General features: G+C 29.5%; 1 protein-coding gene across 1 annotated transcript; it reads left to right on the plus strand.

Moving 5' to 3' along the window:
- The first annotated feature begins 10,706 nt into the window (after positions 1–10,706).
- On the plus strand, positions 10,707–13,913 carry LOC107613315 (chitin-inducible gibberellin-responsive protein 1). Its single transcript, XM_016315262.3, has 2 exons — positions 10,707–11,147; positions 11,982–13,913. Exon 2 carries the CDS (start codon positions 12,017–12,019, stop codon positions 13,778–13,780), a length of 1,764 nt encoding a protein of 587 aa, XP_016170748.1. The 5' UTR covers positions 10,707–11,147; positions 11,982–12,016; the 3' UTR covers positions 13,781–13,913.
- Positions 13,914–17,582: the final 3,669 nt, after the last annotated feature.

The raw sequence follows: 17,582 nt of genomic DNA on the forward strand, positions 1-17,582 counted from the left end.
TAATGCTCTTGCAACTGTCAGTAGGTGTTGATGCTTTTTCTCCACAACACCATTTTGTTGTGGGGTTTCAACACAAGAAGTTTGATGTTCTATGCCTTTTGAACTATAAAATGAGTCCATTTTGAATTCCATACCATTATCAATTCGAATTCGCTTAATTCTTTTGCTGAATTGTGTTTGCACAAGTTGGACAAAGTCTTGAACCAATTTTCTAGTTTCAGATTTCAATTTCATGCAATAAATCCATGTGAACTGAGTTTTGTCCTCAACTATAGTTAGAAAATATTTATGACCTGAAGTTGATTGAAGAGAAAGAGGTCCCCAAATATCAATATGCAATAAATCAAAAGCATTTTCAGAATTTGTATTGCTTGTTGTGAAAGGTAATTTTCTCTGTCTAGCATATTGACAAGAATCACAAACATGTGAAGAAGTAATGCAATCAATAAAAGGAAAGCTTTTTTGCATAGTAATCATTCTGCTGTAAGGTAAATGACCTAGTCTAGCATGCCAAAGAGTTCCTAGGTCTTGCTGCACACTAAGAGCTATAGATTGTATCCTAAAATCTAATGAAGGCAGTTTCATAGGTTCAACATTCATCACATATAAGTCTCCTTGCATCTCAGCTTGTCCAATCATTTTCAATGAAGGAAGTGCCTGTATCTCACAGTAAGAATCAGTGAATTTAAATTCACAATGTAATGATTTAGTAAGCTTGGAAACAGAAATTAAATTATATTTAAAGTTAGGTATGAATAAAACATTGGTAAGGATTAAAAAAGTTGACAATTGCACAGTTCCACAAATATTCGTAGAGGTCTTAGATCCATCAGGTAGATTAACCAAAACAGGCTTTATATGATAAAAAGTTTTAAAATTTTTTTGAAGATAACAGGCATGATCAGTAGCACCACTGTCTAGTATCCAAGAGGTTTTAGTAAAATATGCAGTCAAAATATGTCTACCTTTTGGTTGAGTTAAGGTGGCTGAGGAAGTGATATGATTCACACTACTTGAAGCTGTCATGGGTGGTTGCTGGAGAAGTGCAATTAAAGTTTCCTTCTGGTTTGGAGTCAAAACAAGAGCAGTTTCATTACCACCTTCTTCTTGACCAGAATCAGTAATGTCACCACCAGCACCTGAATCTTCAATTTCACCTTCAGTGCTGATGTGATTTGCACTTTTCTGCTTCCACTGTGCAGGAAAACCATTTTTCTTGTAGCAATTCTCAACCAAATGCCCAATTTGTTCCAGTAAGTGCATAATTTGGAAGTGTATCCTTTACCAAAAGTCTTCTGAGAAGTATTTCCCTTGCCACCACTTTGACCTCTTCCTCTGCCTCTCGAGGAATAACTACCTCTTTGTTGATGTTGTACTTCCATAGAATTTGTGATTATCTTTGTATCCAAGAAATCTGAACTTAGTTTCCTCTCTTGTTGAGTTAGCATTGCCAAAACAGCATTGATATCAGGCAAAGGTTTTAGTAACATAATCTAAGATTTCACAGTAGAATATTGCTCATTCAGACCTCTAAGAAATTTCACAACGTATTTCTCAGAAGCATAATCCCTAATAATTTTTAATCCACAGTTGCAGCCATTAACACAAGCTATACAGCTAGGGATTGTACGAAGGTTCTCTAATTCTTCCCAAACAGATTTCAATTTGGCAAAGTAGGAAGTAACAGTTAAATCACCTTGCCTGATAGTGTAGAATTCCTCTTTCAATTCTCCAACTCTGAAGACATCTCCATGTGAGTAACGATTCTTTAAGTCCTTCCACAGATCTGAAGCATTGCTAATCCACATCACACTCTTAGCAATTTCTGGGGAGAGCGAGAGGTTGAGCCATGAAAGCAAGATGTTATTGCAGCGATCCCAAACTTCAAACAAAGGTTGATTCTCAACTGGTTTTGGAATTGAACTATCCAAGAACTTCACATTGTTCTTCGATCTGAGTGCTCTCCACATATCATGTGACTATTGGTAGTAGTTTTGAGAAGTAAGTTGAAGCGGAATCAAAGCCGTACCTGAGCTTTCACTTGGATGCAGATAATACGTGCTGATGGGGTCAGAGATTGTAGAAGAAGAGTTTGATTTGTTGAGCTGAACTTGAAATTGCGAGAACTGGCGCATAAACGCTGTGAATCGTTCGAAAACTGCAGCGGAATCTACTTGAATATTGGCATTTGAGCTGTTTTCTTCGCTTCTCGCCATTGATGTAACCTAGCTCTGATACCATGTAAAATGGTATCAATCTTAAGTAGCAAATTTACAATAAATGGAGAAAGTAAAAAAGAGTTACTAGCAGCTAGTGAAATGGCTGCAGCAGAATGAGGAAGAAAAGAATGATTGAGAAGAAACTGAGAAAGAGAGAAAAAGGAGTGTTGTGATGATGAAGTTTCTGATTCCAATTGAATAATACATCATAAGAACTTCACACTATGCTATATGGTTTATATAGCTGTGCAAAAAGTATGAAAACAAAAAGGAATAACAAACTATATATTAGCTAGCCCTAACAAACTAGTCAGCTGAACAATCTAACAAACAAACAAAATATACTAACAAATCTTTTACATTTGAAAATATTATTTTCAGCATATATATTAACTAATACCGTCAAACACACTAACAATATTAATTGTTTAACTTTTCTTCACTTCAATTTTTTATCTTTTTAAATCCAAAGTAATTGCTTTTATTTACAGCAACACTTAAAAATAGTCATAATAACAGAATGAATAGGAGCAGAATTTTGTATTATCCTATTTTATTATATATAAATTATTTTGTTATTATTTATGATTAGTAAAAATTTATATCTTAATTCATTTTTGTGAATTTTGTTTTATTTTTATAATATTTAAATTTAGCATATAAAATTAAAACTTAAGATTCAAACAATTATAAATATTATTAAAAATATAAATTAAATTAAAACTAACAGTTATATAAGATTATTATATAGTATCCTTATACTCGTTTAAAGGTAATGGATTCAAATTTTATTCCTAACTTTAAAAAAAAATCATTAAAATTACTTTAAAAAATGACTAAATTACCTACGGTCCACAGAGTATAGAATTTTTATGACCTTAACAAATAAATAAATATTATATCAATAATTTAATTATTTAATTATTATGTATATAATTTTATCAAATTTTTAATTAGGTCTTTGTATTTTTTTTTAATTTTGTAATTAAGTCCTTCTTAGTGTAAAAAATATTAGAGTTAACGGAATATTTTTTTGCAAATTAAAGGTATTTTATAATTAAAAACTTAATTAAATCTTTGACCGAATATATTTTGGTAAAAATATTATGTTAATTTTAACATTTTTAACATGAAAAGGACGTAATTATAAAATTAAAAGTAGTGTAGAGACCCAACTGAAACGAAAAAAAGTACAGGAACCTAAATAAAAATTTGGTGAAACTATAAAGACCAATAAAATAATTAAATCTAATTTAATTTTAATACAATGATTCGTATAAAATAATTTTGTATATCTATGTAATTATATAATATCATATTAAAAAATAATTATTTTTAATATTAATCACATAAATAATTATATAAAAAAATAAATATAATTAAATAGCTATATAAAATATTTTATATTATTAATACATTAAAATTAAATTCTCATATTAATTAAAATTAGTCAAAATACTAAATATTTTAATTACATGAGTAGAGTAATATAAAAAAAATTCTTTTAAAATGAAAAGATTGATAAAGCTAGAAAGTGAATATTTAATTATTTATAAATTAAATAAAAATTATAAATTGAATAATAATTACTCATTTATTTTATTATTTTATTAATTTTTATTTTAAAAAATAAAAATTTTATATTAAATTAGTAGAGTTGTAAATAATATAATCAAATGAAAATAAATATAAATAAAAAATTTATTCACATATTATAAAAAATAATAAAAGAAAAAATTGTTGGAGATATGTGTGAGCACTTGCATGAAAGGTTAAGAGTCTAAAATATATTTTGGGAGAGACACATGATTATCAGGTAGAGTCAAAAGAATTTAAAGTATATCATGAGAAGCACACTTGAACGATTTTTGGGACCGATTGTTTTTTAGTTTTTGATATAGATTAATGTTATGTTTGGAATTCTCACAAGCTCCTCGATTCTCTCGATAAATTAGTATTATATTGGTACTCTTACTCTTCTTGAATTGAAAAACACAGTTCTATCAATGACATACTGTGAGAGGAACATGTGTGCGGCTCTAAGACAGATTAGTGTTACATTGGTACTCTCACGTTTATTTCTTTGAAAAATATAGTAGTATAATAATATTGTTAGTAATACTCTCACGTTCTTCTTGAATTGAAAAACACAATAATATTTTCAGTAATAATATAGTATAACATCATGACTGAATCACGTGATTGTCACCATCAAACACACTAACGGTGTCAATTGTCAACCCTTTCAATAGAAACCCACGTGAACTCCATCATTATTTCTTAGACGGATCTCTTACTATATGGATCTAGTCTTTGTTCTCACCTTCAAGTGTTATAAATAAAAAAAAAAAGATAAAAATAAAAAATTAATCATAAAATAATAATAAAATTATAATAAAAAATAAAATAAAATAAAAAATATTAAGAATACTAAAAAGATATAATTTATTTTTATTATAAAATTTGTAATTATAATTTTTTTTACGGTTTATTGTTATATTTTTTATAATATATATTATTGATTCTAATAAAAAATAAATTAAATAAAAAATTAATTATAAATAATAATAAAATTATAATTAATAAAAAATAGTCTAAAACATATTAAAAAATAAGAGCATTGAGAATACTGAAAAAATATAATAAAAAATACATTAAAAAAAAATACAAAATTAATATTTTTATGTATATATTTAAAATAAAATAATAAAATAATATAAAAAATAATTTAAATTTATATTTTTTAATAATTTTTTATTTAAAAATAATTTTTAAAATAAAATTTATTTATTATAATTTATTTTGCTATAAAAAAAATCTTAACCAAATTTAAAATAGTTTATAAGCTATAACTAGTTTTAAAAAATAATTAATCAAATTGATAAAAATTAATTTGTAAATCGATTAACTAAACCAAAATCGGTTTCACGATTTGAAATTTTAAAATTAATTATTTTAATATAAATTTGTTATAAACTTAAACTAATTTTATAATAGATAGACAAAAAGACTAAACTTATTTGTTTAAAGTATAAAAAGTTAGTTCATAAATTAAAGTTTATTTTTATATGAAATTGATTTTTCATAAACTAAGTTTTAAACATTGAAAAATCAATTATTTGAAAAATCAGTTTATTAAAATAGTTTATATTTTAATCACATAAATAGAGTAATATAAAAAAAATAAAAAAATTAATTAATTAAAATATTAATATTATTTATTTATTTTTTTAAAAATTTTTTTACTAAACCTAAAAAAGACTTAAAAGAATATTTTATTTCCAATAAAATTAGAAAATAAATATTTAATTCTTTTTAATTAAAATAATAAAAATTATAAATTTAATAATATTTATTTATTTTTTATTTTATTAATTTTTTATTTAAAAAATATAAATTTCAGGTTAAATTAATAAAATTACAAATAATTTAATTAAATAAAAATAAATATAAATAATAAATTAATGTGTCCATTATTCATAGATCATAAAAAATAATAGAAAAAAAATGCTGAAGATATGTTGCTGTATAAAATTAAAATAATATAAAGTATGTTATGAGAGAGATACGTGTTATCACTTAAAGTTAAAAGAATCCATAGTATGTGGTGTGAGTGATTCTTATACGGCTTTCGGACAGATTAGTGTTATCTTGGTATTTTTAGATATTTTTTAGTTCTCATAATAGGTTAATGTTATTTTAGTACTCTCACGTTTTTTAACTAAAAAACACAGTGGTATCAGTGATATATATTGTGAGAGAAACACCTATACATGGCTCTGGAATAAATTATTATTATGTTGGTAATTTTATAAATTTCTTAACTGAAAATACAATAGTATCAGTAATATGTCGTGTGTGAGAGAGAGTACACTTGTGTGGCTCTGATACTCTTCTTAAACTAAAAAACACAATAATATTTTTTTATAAATATTCTTTTCTTTGTTGATGTAATTAACTTTTTCATTCAACACATTTAATAGAATCTATCTTTACTATATATATATATATATATATATATATATTTTCTATTTTTTTTCTTTTATTCTAATTATTTTCTCCCATTATCGTCGACTGGTAACTTAAAATAACTCATAATAAAAGGAACAAAACGTGTTGAATAAAAAAACTGAAATTACAATTACTATAAAAAAATCACAATTTTTTTATTTGAACATTATTACAATTTCCTAAAAAAGATATTAATTGAGATGAGTTAAAATACTAAACATTTTAATCACATAAATAGAGTAATATAAAAAATAAATTTATTATCTATTACATATGATGAATTTGAAAAATTCCAAATTAAATTGATGATGATCAAACATTATTAAAATAATAAATTACAAAATTATTAATTTGACCTTCAAATTATATTTGCTAATTAATAATTTTGTTTCTTGTAAATTTTGTTTTAGGCCGAAAAGAAAAGGAGCAAGCCCAATGTGAAGTTAAAATTCAGCCTTGAAACAAAATGTTTTATTTATTATGGCTGAAAATGCTTGGTTAGTTGGATCAGTATATTGTTGAAATAAGTCCAATATGATAGTGATCAGCCTTGATGCAAAATTATATATGATGAGTGGTTGAATTATTGCTATGATGTTGGGCCAGATTTAATCACTATTGTTAGCCCAAATTAATTTTGGTTAGAAACCAACTAGCATGGTCTAAAAATTAAGAGAGAAAGCAAGGAATGCTTGCAACGGATATCCATCTTCATCATTTAGTGGATTTCAAATTTATTCAACTAGCATTAATAGCATTGGAAAAATGAAAGAAAAAGTTTGAAATTGATTTGATTGCTTTTATTGCTTCACACGTTACTAAGTAAGGGAAGTAGGAAATTAATTCATTTTTAATTTCATTCTTCATTTGCATCGAAAGTTTTCTCTCTTCTCTCTCAAACTTTCGGTCACTTCACAGAGGAAATATAGAAGCTAAGGCAAGTTATCAGAAAGAAGAAGAAGCTAGTAGCAAGGCCATTGTAATGATGGTATCGAGAAAAAGAAAATCAAAAGTATGGTGTGGCTGAGATTTTTACCAAAAAAGGCAAGATGTAGTGAAGTAATCTCAAGCTTTCCATACCCAAAAATGGTGAAAATCCATTTCGGTCAGAGGAAGATCTCTTGAAAGCATGGCTCGTCTCTACCTTTGCTCAACCACTACAGGAGGTAGCTACTATAGTTACGTGGAGAATGAGGCAGAGGATAAGGGCAGGAGGAGCTGTCAAGCATCAAGGACGCATCAAGGGCTAGGAATCCGTCTTGGGGAGCAAGTCAAGATGGAAGGCCCGGATTGATGAAGCTTGGTGTAAAGGGAAGACACAGAGGTAATTGCATGTTGGGTTTTACATTCGGTTTCTTCTCCTCTCTCTCTGACCGAACCAGTTTTTGCATGAAGAAGAAGAACTTGGCTCGGTTCAACAGTTTCAACCTTGAGGCTTCCCCTTCTATAAATAAGGGAGAACAGCTAGGGATTGAGGCAAGGAGTTAGGAGTGCAAAGCACAGAGTTCTCATAGCTACCAAAGCTAACAGAAATTCTTCTTCTTCAATGTTCTTCATTTTGTAATTTTTCTGTTTAGTTTTGTCTGTCTTAAGTCTCATGGAAAAAGGCAAACAGTGAGGTTTGTATGAAAAAGCCATACAGTAGAAAAAGGCAGAGTATACAAAATTAAAAGAAAAAACCATAGATGTCCTAAAGGTCCTTTGTACATCTGTGTTGTGTTTCATGATTCTGTGGGAATCCCTTACAATAGGGGTGTACCGTGTAAGTCACCGAACCGAACCGAAAATTATCGCAGAACCGAACCAAATTTTACAACAACCAATTAAAAATTCGAAAAAACCGTTTTTTTTAATAATAATTGCTCGTTTATTTTATTATTTTATTAATTTTTATTTCATAAAAATGTAAATTTCATGTTAAATTAATAGAATTACAAATAATTTAATCAAATAAAAATAAATATAAATAATAAATTAACGTGTTCATATATCATAGAAAATAATAGAAGAAAAAATTGCCAGAGACATGTGTAAATAATTACTATATAAAATTACAAGAGTCTAAAGTATTTGTGGGAGAGACATGTGTTACCACCAAAAGTAAAAAGAATCTAAGGTATGTCGTAGGAGGTTACTTGTGCGACTCTCAGGACAGATTGTTATTATCTTGATCACTTGATACTCCTAGACGTTTCTTGGTTCTAAGAATAGATTAGCTTTATGTTGGTACTTTCACGCTTCTTGAACTAAAAAACACAGTAGTATGAGTGATATGATATGGAAGGGACACCTATGCGACTTCGAGACAGATTAATATTATATTAGTACTCTCAAACACTTTAAATTAAAAAAATACAGTAGTATTAGTGATATGTTGTGTAGGAGAAACAGTAGTATCAGTGATATGTTAATACTCTCGTACGCTCTTTGAACTAAAAAACACAATAAGAATCTTCACCGACAAATTGTGAGTTACACCGTCAAACACATCAACAATATCAATTGTCAATTCTCTTAAAATTTATTTTATATAAAATTGATTTTTAAATTGATTTTTAAATAAAATTAATTAAAAAATTATTTTTTTTAATTATTTAAAAACTAATTTATTACTTTTATAAATAATTAATAAGTAATTTGTTCTTATTTAAAATTAGTTTGATTTAACTTAATTTTTTTATTAATTTAAATCAAATTTAATTTTTTATTAACCTTAAAATTATTTTTTCATAAATATTCTCTTTTTTATTGATGTAATTAATTTTTTTATTTAACATATTTCATAGAATTTATCTTTTCTAATATTTTATTTTATTTTTTATTCTTTTCTAATAATTTTCTCTTATTATCATTCACTTATCGCTTAAAATTAGTCATAATAAAAGAAACACAAATGTAATTTATCAATTACTTAAAATTAGTTATAATAAAAAAGATACAAATGTAATTTATCAGTTATTTAGGTTGGACAAACATAATTGAAGACTAAAATATTAGAAAATGTTAATTAATTTTTTTTTTTAACTTTGGCAACAAGGATGTGACTAGGATTTAGATATTCAAACTTATAAAGGATAAAGAACAGTAACATTAGTGTGCTGAATATGTAGGGACGTTATAGATCCACTGAAAAAATAATTTTTTGTTTTGTCATAGATAAAGTTTAAAACTTAAGCCGAAATTCGATACACTAATCATCCGCAACCCGTTACAAATTAGATAAGTTAATTAGACTCTTTTTCTTTCAGATGCTAAAAAACATACTTCCTCTCCTGAAATTATTGAACATCATGCTTACTTTTTAGTTACATAATAAACTATTCTTGTGTCTTTGTCTAACAATGTGCTACTCTTTTTTATCTGTTAAAATCATAGATTAAAACTCCTTAAAAATAATTGTTTAAAAAGAACAGATAATAATTTGTATTGAAAGTATAAATGAATTTGAATTATAAAAATATGGGCTAGTATTAAAAAAACGCAACTCTCAAAGAATGTGATTCCCAAAAAAACTCAGTTTATAATCCAACATCTCTAAAATGTTTTATATTAGGATGTCATTATATATATAAGTAGTTAAAGTAGCCTTATGTTTTTGTTTTAGTTGTAATAATTATTTTACAATATTTAAGTAAAGTAATTCTCTCACACAACAATACGGTGATACTGATAAGAATTTGAATCCCTTAGCATATATATATATATATATTTTACTAAAGATAGAAGACTCGAACCTATAACATTTTAATTGAGTATGGGAAGATTATGTCATTTGAGCTATAACTCATTGGCATCTCTTAGCATATATATGTTTAAATTTCATGCCTTCAATGTATAAAAAGTAAAATCTAAGTTTTAATTTTGAGTTGTAGTTGAGCAACTTCATTGATTTCTTAAAAAAAAATATAAAACTATATAAACACAAAAAAAAATCAAATCAATTGATAATTTTTTTTTTTAAATTAAGAGTGAGATTCCAACCCAACTTTTAAGTGAGAATAAAAAATTATGTCATTTAAATTATAACTGTTAGTTTATATTGATAATTAATTTTCATATAAACATGTAGCATAGTTATTCTTTATGCATTCCTTATAAAATCGATCTAGTTCTATTTTAGTTAACGGCTCTCTCTATTTTAAATGAATTATATATCATAAATTTAAATATTTTTATTAGCTATTTTTGTAGTATTAAAGATGACAACAGAATTTATATTTATTAATATCCTATATTCCTATTCACTAATTTATTTAAATATATATAAAAAATATTAAAATATTTGATTTATATTATTTATCCCGTATTCTTTATAATAATAAAAGATAAAAATTAAAGATATATTATATTAATACTAACTGATTTTTTTATTAAAATTAAATTTAAAAAATTAATTTGATATAAATACTTGTTTGTAAATTTTAATCCAAATACCACGTAAATATATAAATACGACTATACCAGTATGAGTTCCGCGTTTCAGTCAAGAGTAGAAAATGCCACGAATGTTCTTTCAAGTCCGAACCCAATGTGTGTGTGGTCGGCTCCGTTAAGTTTCCAGTATCCCCCAATATTCCAAATTTCCAATACAAAACACACGCCTTTTCTTCCGTCATCGTTACCGTCATCATCATTATGTTACTGTTGCAAGTTGTTGCGGGCTTGCGGCTTCTTTTTCTTTATTTATATCCGCACCACAAAACACAGAACATAACACACTTGCGTGTTCCCTATATATAACCATCCACACCAAAACACACATTCAGGAAACTCATCAAAACCACCACACAAGGAAACGTTCATAAAATAGAAAACCCCCAGAAAAAGGAAAACCAATTTCGTATTCAACACGAATCCCAAGGAACCCAGTCTAGCTCTCAAAGTCTTCAAGCTGTGTGCGTTTGCAGCTTCCTTGAGGTAACAAACTTTTCTCTCCTCTTCAACTTTGATCCATTTTCACTGCTTATTCCTATCAATATTGTGATGGTGAATTTTGAGTTCAACTCTTTCTTCTTGTCGCTTTGATTGGTATAGAAGAGTTGTATTCTGTTTCTTAATGAAAAACAGAAAAAGTAAGAAATTTCCAGGGGTAAAAAAATATGTATATTTGTTGACTAATTGGAATAATAATAATAAAGATGATTACTTTGACTATGTGATTCAGCTACATCACGTTGTTGAACTTTTGAGCAAATGAACTGGGGATTCAATGAGAGAATCTTGACTTTTTTGCCCTTGTTTTGTGTTAATCTTTTCTTCTGTTGAATTTGTTTGCTTCCTTATTATTCTTGCCAGTCACAATCTTTTAGAAATGTGTGCTTGTTTTTTTGTTTTTTTGTTCTCATCCACATGAGATCAATTAGTATTACATCTTTACCTGTATTTTCTTTTTGAAGGGTGAAATGTTTTGTTCTACCCATAAATTTAGGAAGAGGTCACATGAATGATGCCGTTACATATGTCTCATCTTTATCCACTTTATCTAGTTGTGGACAGTGTGCTCGTTTTGCTGTAAGCGGAAAAGATGTGTATAAATAACACATCACACTCTTAAAGATTGTGTTTCCTTATTTGTTTCTGAAAATTTATACACAAGTTTAAAGTTTCCTGCACATGTTGTTGTTAGCTTATTATGGTAAGTGTATGGTTTGATCAGCTTGGATGTTCCAGTTTATGGTTAGTTTCTTTATTCCTTATGCTTGTGTCCTGATTCTTCCATAAATATTAACAAATTCCTCTCTATAATTGCAGAAATTTGGTGTAACTGGTGATGCCATCATCAGAGTATGGATTCACAACAGCTATATAGTTTTGGTGTGACAAGTGCAGGACTACCTTATATTCCATCCTTCCCCGCAATTCCGTCGTCGCAACCCAACAGGCTTCTTGGATCCTTGAAATTTGACACTGGGAACTCGCCCAATTCCCCCTTTTCGACTCATTTTGATTCTGATACTCTTTCAGCTTTTAGTGATAGCCAGGACCAGCAGCACAGCCCTGGAGAAATCCTATCCGGCGTCAGCACCTCGTGCAACTCGCCTTTCGAAACCAATCATTACTTGCATACATCAGTCTCGTCTGCAGACAGTAATAGGGGCAGTTTTCAACTCTATTCTGCCAGGAGCTCTCTTCTGCAGAATGCAAATTGTAACCAGAAAATTCGAAACGTGTTGCTGGAATTAGAATCTGCTCTGATGGCCCCGGACGAAGAAGAAGTCACTACATCGAATGCTTCGATGGTTGAGAGCAGTGGACCAACAACATCTGGCCAAAGAAACAGGTCATGGAGTCATGATCACTACGGCTCGCAATTTGTTCAGAGCCAGGGATCATATGTAACTGGAAGCAGGCAAACAAGTGAGTTTGAACATGTTATGAAGCGCCAGAAATCGATAGTGGAAGCATCATCGCCCCCAGGTTTCCCATCGGGAAATTTGAAACAATTGCTGGTTGCTTGTGCAGAGGCCATGGCTGATGGCAACATGAATGATTTTGATCAATTGATATCAAAGGCTAAAGGTGCTGTATCTATAACCGGTGAGCCATTGCAACGGCTCGGTGCTTACATGGTAGAAGGGCTTGTTGCAAGGAAGGAAGCATCAGGGACCGGCATCTATCGCGCCCTTAAGTGCAGAGAGCCGGAAGGCAAAGACTTACTTTCATACATGCAAATGCTGTTTGAAATCTGTCCCTATCTGAAATTTGGTTACATGGCAGCCAATGGAGCCATAGCCGAAGCATGCCGAGATGAGGATCACATACACATAATAGACTTTCAGATTGCTCAAGGAACTCAATGGATGACTCTCCTCCAAGCTCTGGCGGCAAGACCTCGTGGACCGCCCCATGTGAGGATCACAGGGATTGATGACCCTGTTTCCAGGTATGCTCGTGGCGAAGGACTAGAGGTAGTTGGGAAAAGGCTGGCCATGATGTCTGAGAAATTTCGCATCCCGGTGGAGTTTCATGGAGTGCCGGTTTATGCTCCGGATGTGACCAGAGAGATGTTAAATATCAGGTCCGGAGAGGCTTTGGCTGTGAACTTTCCTTTGCAACTTCACCATACCGCCGATGAGAGTGTTGATGTGAATAACCCAAGAGATGGAATCCTTAGACTGGTGAAGTCGCTTTCGCCCAAGGTGGTAACATTGGTGGAGCAGGAATCAAACACAAACACAACACCATTTTTCAACAGATTCATGGAGACCTTGGACTACTACTTGGCGATCTTCGAGTCTATTGATGTCACACTCCCAAGAAACAGCAAGGAGAGGATCAATGTGGAGCAGCATTGTCTGGCCAGGGACATTGTCAACATTGTGGCTTGTGAAGGGAAGGAGAGGGTCGAGCGCCACGAACTCTTCGGCAAGTGGAAGTCGAGGTTGACTATGGCCGGATTCCGGCAGTGTCCTTTGAGCTCCTATGTGAATTCTGTTATAAGAGGCCTTCTCAGGTGCTATTCTGAGCACTATTCCTTGGTGGAGAAGGACGGAGCCATGTTGTTGGCCTGGAAGAACAGAAATTTGATATCAGCTTCAGCATGGCACTGATAAAAGGATTATATATATATAGGAAATAATTGCTGTAGTATTAGGAAAATTATATATGTTGTTGATTGAGGTTTTAGATTTCCAATGCCATGTATCCTTATTAGGTTCTTAAATTAAATTTTTGTCCATAAAAGTCTCATTTACTAGTCATGCTTTATTTAATACCATTCTTTTATAGAATGTTTTAGGTTATGGCAGTTGTTCTCTTCAAGTTGATGTTGGTACTTGCATCGGGAAAATGGTAACTCAACTACATAGCTTTTTTCGTTGAATTTGCCATTTTTGACTGAATAGTAATTGCTATTCATAACGCTATATCTAGAGGGTTTGTGAAGCTGAATAAGGTCTAAGATCACAAAATATGAAGATATGAATGGATATAAATGAGTTAATGATTGGTTTAACAAAAAACGTAAAGAGAGACAATAATACGGTGAGACGCAGAGACTAAATTATAATGTTCTAGTGGGTACTCCAAGAAAAGAATATTTTTTCTTTCCATATTTAGTACTTTTGTTTGGATTTTCTTTATCATGTCTTTTGTTCTACAAACCTAGTTTAAAAAGTAAACTATTGTTTTCAATCATAGAACATTTAAACACTTTAATAGTTCTATTTATAAAAAAGTAAAACCTCAGATGTAGTCAGATTTTACGTGAAGTTGATATTTGACTGTTAGATGAAAATGTAGTCAAATCAGTCAAATCATTTAAAAAAGAATAATGCTATATAATTAATAAATATTATTATTTTGGATTAATATTTTGTTAGTAAAAATTTGTATCTATATTTTATAAAGGGTTTGTACACAAAAGACATATAATTTATACTTATATTTATTAAAATTTGTACACACAAATTAATACAATTTATATTTATATTTTTTAGAGTTTATACACATGAATTGATAAAATATATTTATTAAATATTATTTAATATTTGTACTGGTCAAATAATGATAAAAAATCTCTCTATAAAAGATATACATTAAATTATATTCATAAAAAAATAAAATACCTAACAATTATTTAAAATGATGTTAATAAATTATGTTAAATTGATTTACTTTTTAATAAATAGTAATTTATTTTATAACTTTCTATGATAGAACTGTCTGTTATGTAAATGTTTTACTATAAATAATAATTTATTGTAACTTCTTGTTTTATAGATGAATTATGAGTTTTAATTAAAAATAGGAAGAGCACCAAGCAAAAGAATTGTTCCTGGAGCAACAGAGAATGATAAACCATGTAATAGAGAATGACATGGATTATTATTGTTGTTGTTATGGGCTTTCGTAAGTACTTTATGTCATTAAAATATATATTTAAAATAAATTAAATAATATATATTTATACACAAATATATAATAATTAATTTAATAATAATTTTTTTTGGTGAGGATAGTATTTTGAAAAATTTTCTCCCTTATGAGCGGCTAATTTTTTTTTATATTGGAGGAGTGTATGAGTTATGTTTGGTTATAATGTATACAGGTGCTAGACACAGGTGTGAGACAGGGAGAAATCGGACCGTCCGAGTTCTTTGTTAAAAAATTCGTTGACCCAAAATCGGACCATCCAATTAATTTTTATTTTTTGTTTTTTTATTTAAAATGAAATCGGACCCTTCGTTTATATTTTTTATTTTATTTTTTTTTAAAAAATTCAAAACGGACCATCCGTTTATCATTTTTGTTTTTTTTTTTTAATTTTTCCTTTAAATGAAAACGGACCCTCTTTTTTATTTTTTTTATTTAAAATTAAAACGGACTCTCCGAATTTTATTAAAAAAATATTTTTTTGTAGATCTCTTCTAATCGGACCGTCCGAGTTCCTTACTCTAAATTCTCGGTCCGATTTCAGCCTGCTAACACCACGTACAGAAAAAATACCCCTATTTTCTATAATGCTGTATCACCCCATACCTCCCTCTCATTCCTCGAGTTATTTCTGTATTTCACTATTTCTCACTCTTTTTTGGGTAAACTACATCACATCTTTCGAGACAGATGTAAAGTTCAATAATCAATGATTACCTAAACGGCTAAAACCGTTCTCAAGAACCTTATCCAGATCATCATCATCAGGTGCCAAAAGCACTATGAAATAATTGAGCCATTCATTTTGATGGTACTGTATCAGATATGCATATCACTTGGCCAGTCATTTTTTGATGGAAATGAATCTGACATCATTTGATCATACACACATAATAGATAGATATCTATTGGGAACTAAAATCTGGATAAGGTTGTGGTTACAATTTATTTGGTCTGAGAGAATTTTTTTAAAATATTCTAGCATTTGTTGTTATTATTCGATATCTTTTATTATATCATAAAAGTAAATCTTTATTTTATATTCTCACCTTTCTTTATCCATATCATTTTGTTCCAAATACTATTTCAATTCTCATCATTGTATATTTTTCATTGTCATGATAGATATATTACAATTTAATTATATTCGATATTTTACTTTTTGTCTTTCCATGAAAATCCGATAGAAATAATTGTTAATATATTAAAAAATGTTAAAAGACTAAAATTTAAAACATTATATTGGAAACAAAACTTAGGATTTTTTTACTAAGATGAATTAAAGAAAACTAGTTTTCTGAATTTTAAGCATAAGATCATCAATAATTTTACTAGATCGATGCATTATGATTTATGAACGACAATATAATTATTATTCTCGAATTACATTTGTTATTATTTTCAACATGTAAAAAATAATAAACTTTATTTCATACCATTTTTCTATTTTTTATTTTGTTGTGAATTCTATTATACCTAGTATAATTTATTACGTCCTCTCGTATTCCTATATATATATATATATATACTTGTAAATGAATACCAATACGTATACCAATACCAATACAAAAAAATTTTTATAAGAAAAAAAAATAGTATTGATCATAGTTCTAAAAATCAAATCGAATTGGTCGATTTAACTTGATAAATCAAGAATTAGACCGGTCTAATTCAATGAAAATATTATTTGACCGTGAACTAGTTAAAGAATAAAAAAATCAGGAAAAGAATTAGTTAATCATTTGAATTAGTATTGATTCGTCCGAACACTGGGGAGGCCGAGCTTAAGCGCTTCCGAGTGAGTTGACACCGAGGAGGAAGAGCTTGACGTCGGCCGGAAGTCAAACACCGCGGCGGGAATACCTGCACAAGATACTCCGACGCTCAAGTCAGTAGTGATTCACGGTGAGTGAGTTAATAGAAAAGAGTGAGTGAATAAGAGTGATAGAACCTGAGACCTAGCCAAGCATATTAGCTAGGTTTTATAGAAGTTGTCTTCTGCCCGTTAGTGGATAAGTCCTAGTTTATAGGTTGGTTGAGATATTCTGTTTTGGTGCTGTAAACTAGTTGAGCACGTTTCCTATTTTCAGTTGAGTGATGCTGTTTTGGTCCCGATCACGTGCCGAGATTTGCGGACGGCTGATACGGGACCGAGCTTTATGATGCACGTGTCTTTTTATTCGGACAGGTAAGGTTGAGCTTACCTGCTCTTGTTCCGAGCTTGTTTACTGTGTCGCCAGCCTCAGAGATTTGCTCACCGAGTATTTCGGGTGACCGATGCGGGGCCGAGATTATTGGCTCACGTGCCGAGCTTTTGTGCAACCGAGGATAAGGGTGACGTATCATAGCCCCCAAGCTTGCCTTGGTACGGACAAGACTAAGGCGAGCTTTTGGACCAAGAGTGCTGAATCCTCGGTTGCTGACTATGTCTCTTATGTGGTCCCTGGAGCCCCCGAGCTTGTCTTAGTGGGGTGTTGG

Source organism: Arachis ipaensis, chromosome B8, assembly GCF_059453495.1.
Source record: "Arachis ipaensis isolate K30076 ecotype BB chromosome B8, ASM5945349v1, whole genome shotgun sequence".
In the NCBI taxonomy this organism is placed as follows: Eukaryota; Viridiplantae; Streptophyta; class Magnoliopsida; order Fabales; family Fabaceae; genus Arachis; species Arachis ipaensis.